General features: G+C 60.1%; 1 protein-coding gene across 1 annotated transcript; it reads right to left on the bottom strand.

Moving 5' to 3' along the window:
* Positions 1-1,109: 1,109 nt before the first annotated feature.
* RASD1 (ras related dexamethasone induced 1) lies at positions 1,110-3,088 on the bottom strand. The gene is made up of 2 exons (XM_044250630.1): positions 2,645-3,088; positions 1,110-2,371 (listed from the first exon to the last, which is right to left on the bottom strand). The coding sequence occupies exons 1-2, from the start codon at positions 2,928-2,930 to the stop codon at positions 1,818-1,820; spliced, it is 840 nt and encodes a 279-aa protein (XP_044106565.1). The 5' UTR covers positions 2,931-3,088; the 3' UTR covers positions 1,110-1,817.
* Between the last annotated feature and the right edge of the window lie 5,343 nt (positions 3,089-8,431).

The raw sequence follows: 8,431 nt of genomic DNA on the forward strand, positions 1-8,431 counted from the left end.
ATGTCCCTCTTGCATAGTTGAAAGGAAGATGTTCATTTTGCTCAGGGGAGAGAGAACAAATTGTGGGAAGCCCCACCGTGCACCTCCTTCCCTCAGCCCACACAGCAAAGCCAGCATGAGAAACAGGGTAATTGTCCTCAGGAGTGACATCTGTCCCCAAGGACCCAGTGGGCCTGGTGGGTCATCCTGCGCACCTGTGACTGGCCCCCCCAGGCCCAGGGGTGAGTTCAGTGCCCAGGGAGCAGCCCTCACAACACAGGATGGAAATCCCTCCCTGAGACAACACGGAACCCCTCCCGGGGCCAAGCACCCTCTCGAAGCCACTGAAGCCACCTGTTAAGGGGTTACTAGGTGGCGGGCACTCGCACTAAGTGCTTTGCAAACACCTCGCTTAGTCCTCACAGCACCCCCACGCAGAAGGCTATTCCACGGGTGAAGAATTAGAGGGTTGACAGGTGTCACTTGGCCTGAGCTTGCAGTTACAAGTGGCAGAGAGCTGGTTCCGGAGTCAGGAATGGGTGCCCTCAATGAGGCAGAGGAGGTGCTGGACCTACCCCCCCCCCCGCCGTGGCAAGTGCTTCCTGAGGCTGGAAGGCATAGGTGGCTGGGGGCAGGGGCGCGTTGAGCTGTCTACTGACAGCCATGTGGCAGACCCTGGACCGGAGTCCGGGGACAAGGGTCCTGCACGGGCCTGACCGGATTCTTCTCAAGGCTCCGTTTCCCTTGTGCGAGCAGGACCCTAGTGACCCCTTGAGCGGACTGCGAGTCGCAGGTTTGGGGCCCTCGCGTCACCCTCTGCCTGGAGTGAGTCTGGCACAGCCCGAAAGCCCTTGGTGGCTGGAGAGATGCAGCTCTAGGAATAATCTGGATCCCTTTCTTATCTTGGCTTTCTGAGGAGCCGTTCCCAAATCGGAGAGGGCTTTGGTCCAATCATCTGCAGGTTTTTTGGAGCATTTTCTCCCAGCCCATGGGGGGCTGAGGCCATTTTCAGAATGCCAGGGTCATCTGACAGTCTGAGGAGGGTGAATCGAATGCCCCAGAAGGAAATCCCCGCCCCTCCCTCCTCACCCTTCAGCCTTCCAGCCATTTCTAAAAGCAAAGCAAGCATGTGGCTTTCTGTTTTAATTTTATTTGGTATTATAAAAAAAAACAATAGCAATAACTTTAAAGACTGTCACACACACAGTACAAACAGCTGAGTAAGAGTTTGTTCATGTCCATGATGACCTCAGAACTATTAAAGTGCAAGTTGTGTGTTTTGTTTTCCTTTGTGCAATTTCACACACACATGTAAACAAGTCACTTGGCTATGATCTGACCCACACCCCCTTATTCTCACGAGGGCAGAAGCTTTCCTAAGCTGTCATGGCAACCCAGAATCACAGACAAGTTAATGCCCCATTTGTCCCGTCTAGACCCTCCAGGGGTCAGAACAGGTTTCCCAAAGCCTAACAGAGGCTGATTAACTTACACCCCCCTTACCCCATTCTTGTCTTTGTCACAAACAAGACAACTTCCTCCTCTGCCCGGCCTGTGCCCCCAACCCGTGGGGGTGGCAGGCGCCCATGGGGGACGGCGGGGGCGGGGGGAGGAGGGAGTCCCGATCTGAGCCAGTTCTCTTCCCTTCCAGAGAAGAGGGCCATCCCTTCATCGTTTGCGCCCCCCTAGTTAGTGCCGGGCGCGAGGAGGGAAGATGCCAGTTCACGCGTGCGACCCAGGGCTGGCCCGGACGTCAGACGTGACTTTTCAACAACGTCCTCCTTAGGTTCTGTCGCCGGCGCGCGGGGAGGGGGGAGGCTGGGGGTGGGGGGAGGCTCCTAACTGATGACGCAGCGCTCCTTGTCCTTAGCCTGGCTGCCACCGCTGGCCTTCTCGCGGATGTACATAAGGTCGCTGTGCACGCTGGGCCGGCGCGCAAAGGGCGCCACGATGCCGAAGGCGTCGCCGGGGTCCCCACCGCCGCTGCCGGCTCGCAGCAGCTTCTTGTTCCGAAGCGCCTTCTTGTGCAGCACGTCGCAGTACTGCACAGACACCTTGCGGTGCAGGTCCGGGCTCATCTCGCTAGGCAGCTTGGCCATGGCGAAGAGCGCCCGGAACATCTGGTCCAGGCTGCTGTTCTTCTTGGCCGAAATCTCGAAGTAGGCGCAGCGCTGGGGGTCGTCGCCCACCAGCTGCTCGATCTCGCGCTGCTCCACCTCGCGGTAGAAGTCCCGGTCCCCCTTGTTGCCGCAGATGACCAGCGGCACGTCCACGTTCTCCTTGGTTTTGTTCTTGAGGCAAGACTTGGTGTCGAGGATCTGCTGCTTGAGCCTCTGCACCTCCTCGAAGGAGTCGCGATTGTCCAGGCTGAACACCAGGATGAAAACGTCTCCTACGGGAGAACAGAAGGGGCGTTAAAGGAGCCGGGGAGGACGGCGGCCAAGGGGACAGCTGAAGTGGGACCGACCGGGGAGCGGACGCCCCGCCGCCAGGCGTCGGGGCTCCAGCCGTCGCGCGCTGGGCGCCTCGACTTCTCTCCGCGTACCGCGGCGCGCGGGGTGGGACGTGGGGTCGCCGGGCGCCCTCGGAGCGGGGGTCCCCGTCCCCCGCCCCAGTGGCGCAGCTCCCTCCACCCGCCCGCCGCCAGGCCCGGCCTCAGGCTCACCAGTGAGGATGGAGAGGCGCCGCATGGCGGGGAACGGGTGGTTGCCGGACGTGTCGAGGATGTCGAGCTGATAGACCTCGCCGCGGATGGAGTAGAACTTGCGGTGGAAGTCCTCGATGGTGGGCGTGTAGGCGTCCTCGAAACGGCCAGTGAGAAAGCGCGACACGATGGCCGTCTTGCCCACTTTGGACGAGCCGAGGATGACCATGCGGTAGCAGTTCTTGGGCGGGATACTCAGCTCCGAGTCGCTCGGGCACATCTTCTTGATCATCGCGGCCAGTTTCATTTGGCGGAGGGCCGCACTGGCGGGAGCAGGGCCGAGAGAAGCGCGGAGGGCGGCCGGGGGCGCGGAGCTGGCGCGGGGCTGCGCGGCTCGGTGGCTGTGCCCGAGGCTGGTGGGGCTGGGGCTGGGTTCCGGATCGCGCTCCGCTCTATGGCTCTCGGACCAAGTCGTTCGCTCTGGTTTTGCGCGCCCGGAGGCCGCCCTTATAAGCAGCCTGAGCGGCCGCCCCGCCCCCCGCCCTCCCAGCCTCCGTGCGTCACGCCCCGCGGGCCCGCTCGCCGCCTCCCGCGACCTCCGCCGGCCGCGGCTGCTTCTGCCCGCCACGCGCGAGGAGCAACTGAGTCCGGGTCCGGCTGGGGCAGGGGGCGCGCGGACCCCGTTCTCCACGGCACGGGGCTGGGCGACCGCAGGGGCGTCAGGGTTGTAGTTCCTCCAGTGGCTCTGACTCTCCGCGCCTTGGGGCAAGGACCCCACCCACAACACTCGCATACTCATACACGCACTTTCACGCTCACGCTCCTTTTCTTGGGAGCGTTTACCCAGTTTACCCAGAAAGTAACAACTGTAATCTCGGCACAGCAGGAGCGTAATCGCAGGTGTTTACCAGCACAGCGCACGGGGCCTTGCGTACCTTCCTTCTCTCCTCGGTCCTGAGAGCGAGCCCCCGCGGCAGCGCCCTACCTGTCCGCAGGCGCGTGCCTGCTCCCCGGCGACCGTGTTAGCGCCGAAGTCGGCGCCGCGCACTCCGGCCACCAGAGGGCCGCAGAGGCCCCGCCGGCGGCGCCGGGAGACCGCAGGCACCGCTCTCCCGGGCTGGAGTGCGGGGAGAGCCTCCACATTGGGGTCTGGTGAGGTCCGGCCTTGGGCTCCAGGCCGAGACCCAGCAGGAGCCGTCCCCCGCCCCGCGCTTTACGGCAGGCCTCGGCGTCTCCTTTCGCCCAGCCAGAGATGCTCTGAAGCCGGCCAAGGCTTTCAGTCAGGGGCTGACCCCATCCTTTTTCTGGGCGGCATTCCAAGGACCAGAGACTTGCTCTTGCTTGCTTGCTCCAGGCTGGACCAACGTGCCATCCTCCCTGCCCCACAGCATTTTGTCCCTCAGGAGTCTCCTGGGCCAACAGTCCCATTTTGCAACTGGTGAGAGCTGGGTCTCAAAGCCGGTATGAGTGATGAAGCCCGTGGCTTGGGGTGCTTGGGTGGCTCAGTCCTTAAGCCTTCAGCTCAGGTCATGATTTCAGGATCCTAGGATCAATCCCTGAGTTGAGTCCCTGCTCAGAGGGAAGCCTGCTTCTCCCTCTTCCCCTCTCTGTTAAATAAATAAATAAAATTTTAAGAAGGAAAGAAAAGAAAACAAACCAACCCACGGGCTCAACGACCCATGGGCTTACAGCACTGTGGGTGGGGGTGCAGGGCGGTGGGAGCCAAGCCCCAAGGCAGCAGGTCTGGCTGGGATTGGTGGGCTCAAAGGTCTGGAGCACAGTGAGAAGTCACAGATCCTCACAGCAAAAAGCGAGGCTGTGCTCGATTTGGGAGAAAGCCAGGGAGCCATGAGCTGGTGCCAGCCACCCATCCGCACAGGCCTTGGTGTTCCAGCCAGTGTCAGGAACCCCAGCCTGCCACCCCCGGTTTGGCACAGGACCTGTGGGCTCCCAGACTCCATCTTAGCCAGACCCTCTAGGACAGGCCCTCCCGCAGAATGTCACACCTGCTGAAAGTGCCATTTGCACCATTGCACTGTTCTAAGTCCTTCCAGCAACCTTGAGGAGTAGGAACTATTACTGTCTGTATTTTACAGGTGGAGAAACTGAGGCAGGGGGCATGACTGGCCAGGGTCCACAGGAGGTGGCAGCAGGGCTGGGGCCTGAACCCAGGGGGCTTGTGGTCCTGGCTTTTACCCACCCATAGTGCTCCTCCTATAGCTCTGTTCCCCACTGTGGGATATCCATGCCCCCTTTCTCAGAGCACACCCCTCAGATCTCCCTGCTCCTCTATACCTGTCCCCAAGCCTCATGTCTACTGTTGATGAGGTGTTTCAGAGGCACACCTCATATCATGAGCCCCCAAGAGCTTACCACTAGGCTCTGATTCTTGGTGTCACTTATGCAGGAGTTGTGTGACAGGCCAGCTGGGATGGGTCTTCCCCACCCCTCTTGACCCTGCTGTGGCTGCTCTCCCCTGCATTCCCCATCTGAGATGAGAAGGAACTGAGCCGATGCCTAGCACCCAGGGCCACTGTGGATGGTGATGCGGGGCGTTCACTGCAGAAAGGAACCAGACAAGGATGCAAGCAGGGGCTGGTCATGGCCTGGGCCTGCCTCACCCCCAGATGAGGGGCCCTCCTTCTGCCTCTTGTGAAGGCACAGTATGGGCAGCTGGGCTCTCTGAAATACAATGGCTTCTGGCTCCTTCCTGATGGCCCATGCTAGAGGGCCAGAGTGAATGCGGCCTCCAGTCCTGGAAGGATTTGAACCAGCTCTCCCTCGGGAGACCCAGTGGGCTGGGCCCCAGCCTGGATTCAGAGCCTCCCTCAAGGTCAAGGTCGGCACTGACATCACGGCCCCCCGCCCAAAGCGCCCGTAGCAGGTACTGAGCCCAGCTTGGGTTCTCAACCACAATTACCAGTCCTTTCTGGGAGTGTCACCCCACCTCACAGATGCCAGGTTGTAAGATGTGTCCTCCCAGGCCCACCGAGTTAATCCCTGAGTGTGTGTGTCATTCATTCCCCAAACAGATGCCCCCACAAAACAGCCTGTGGGCGGCCTTTGGGGCCTCACTCCCACAGAAAGCCAGCCCTGGTGATGCGTGCTAGCTTGGGATGTCCCATCTGGCTTTCTCTGAAGGCACCATTCCACACTCATGCCTTTGAAGCATCCAAACTTAAGAAAGGAACAGAGTGGAAGGAACCAGGTGTAGGACCCCCCCCCTTTCTGCCCACTCCCCAGGACAGTGAGGCCCGCTCTGCGGGAGTCATCCACACCTCCTCCCCTCCCACACACACAGGCACACACTCCTTCCCTGCACTCTCATCTCCCACGCCCCACCAGCCTGGAGCATTGTTTCCATGTTGTCCAGGTTAACAATAGTTACAAATGATTCTGTTTTCTGGATGTTTGGGCACAAAGCAACAAACAGTATCTGTGGGGCTAAGCCTCCTCCTACATGTTATTTACTTGCAGTGCTTAGAGAGGAAAGGGAACTTTAAAAATATTTACCAAGTGTTGAGGGCCCCTTGGAGGGTGGACAGCTGGCCCCCAAGGCAGGATCTGGCTGCAGCAGCCGTATCTGGATCTGGTGGCAAAAAGCAGTTTACGGTTCCTGAAAGCCGTCTGGGGAGAGCACCGGGTAGGCCCCCTCCAGGGGTGGAGGTGAGTGGACACTTCCCGCGAGAATGTGCATGTCCAGGTGCCATGGCACCAGCCCGAGCCCCGTACCCACCACAGCCACCACCTGAACGGGAACACAGTGACAAAGAGCTCGTATTCCCCTGACAGACTCCCCTCATCACGCCCAGGTCACAGCCATCTTTCAGTTTCCTCTTCAGCACTGAGCTCTGCTCCCGTCACAACAGATCTTCACAGGGGAGCCCACTCAGCCCACCCTGGGCCCCTCCTCCCACCGCCATGTGGTCCCATGGGGCAAGCTTCCTGGAGCTCCTCGGTTCTGCCCTGACAAAGCCTTCAGGAGGCCAGCATATCCTCAAAGGCAATGTGCGCAGAGGTCCTTGTGGAGGAGTGAGCTCTCTGTTCCAAGGGGTGTGCAAGAAGACACAGAGAGTGAAGCACTGAGTATGATCAGACTAGATTCCTCTTGGGGCCCGTCAAGGCCTGAGATAGACTCTGGATTCCAGAAATCAAAGAAAAGGGCTCAAGGAGTTCCCTGGGTGATGAAGGAGCTGTCCAGCTTGCAAAGCCTAGACATCTGCTGCATACACAGACAGGCATGAATATCACGGCCCTGTTACAGGGTCGGGGGGCAGGCGCTCCGAGAGCTGCATGCACAGGTGGGGAGTCTGCGTGGCGAGGGGAAGGCCTGGCCTGTGTCCTCAGAGGGCTGGTGGCCTGCAGATAAGGCAGGCGCCCGGAGGAGGGGCAGGCCTGGTACACTCGGCCCTGCAGTCAGAGTTGACCAACAGGCCCCAGATGATCACATGGGCCGTTCCTCCTGGCGGTGAGGCCCATAAGGAATTAGAAGAGAAATGTCAGCCTTAACCAGAGATGCTGAGTTCAGCCCAGGAGTGTGGGGGGAGACTTAGGTGCTGGGCCCAGGTCCTCCGGTCCCACCCAGGAAGCCCCATCCCAGGGCCCGGGGAGCCCCCAGCTCTCTTCGACTCCCCCTCCCTCAGCGAGAGAGAGGGACCTTGAACTTGGGGTAGCACAGACCTATGCCTCCTGGACAAGTCACCCAGCCTCAACCACCAAACGGGGGTGATCCCCGCCAGGGTGGTTGTCTGGAGACACCAGTGTAGGGCAGGGCTCCAGAGCAGCTGCTTGCCAAATGTCCGTGGTCCAGCCTGGCCAGGCCCTTCCCCTCCCTCCACAGGCTCGTTCAGTGCTAGCAAGTCCAAGGCAGAACGTGAGGCCTCACTCCTTCTTCAACCACAACGCCTTTGCACAGCCCGCCCCCACCCCATGGCCACCTTCAGGGGCATGCAAGGTCCCATCCAGACACAGACCCCTCGTAGGCCCAGGGGTTTTGCAATGTGACTGCATCTGGACTTTTCTGGTAACTCTCAGATCACTCCACAGAGATGATCTGTCTCCAAGGCCAGCTCATCTAGCACAGACCTGGTGGCCTGGGGTTCAGAGAGCATGAGGTCACGGCCCAGCTTTCTGAGAATGTGGTCATGCCTCAAGGGGCACCAACTGGGCCAACCCACTGGTTTGACCCCCAGGGGCCAGGCACCTCGTGGCTGCTGCTCCTCTCTTGCTCAGTCCTTCAGAGCCTGCTGCTTTGGGCCCCTAAGCTTGTTCTGACCACAGGGCCTTCGCATTTCCATTCCAACTGCCTGGAATCCTCCAGTTTGCTCTCTGCTCATTTGGGTCTCCGCTCAAATGTTACCTCGTCAAGAGAGCCCTCCACCGCCATGGCTAACAGGGGCTCCCACTCCCACCACGTACTTCCATGTTGGTTTTAAATTTTTGCCATATTTTTTTGCTCTCTGATCATTTACCTGGATGGCAGCTCTCAGAGGCTGGGAGCTCCATGGCACGAGGCGGTGTTGGGCTGCTGGGTGTATGATGCTACCCCTACCCTGAGGCTGGGCTGGCTCCCCAAAGGAAAGAGACAGAAGATGGGATACTGGGGCAGGGGTGAGGCAGGCCATACAGAAAGCCCAAACATCCAGGCAAGTCCCTTCCCTGCCTAGTGTGGATGGTGGTGCCCACCTAGAAGCTGAGAGGCTTCAGTGAGGAGAGCCACATCAGCATGGCCTGGAGCCCTCAGGGGAATGCCCCACTCCCCACAGCCCTAACCACCCCCCCCCCACCGCCAAACAGAGAGCTGGAGGG

This window comes from Neovison vison, chromosome 5 (genome assembly GCF_020171115.1).
Source record: "Neovison vison isolate M4711 chromosome 5, ASM_NN_V1, whole genome shotgun sequence".
Taxonomy (NCBI): domain Eukaryota; kingdom Metazoa; phylum Chordata; class Mammalia; order Carnivora; family Mustelidae; genus Neogale; species Neogale vison.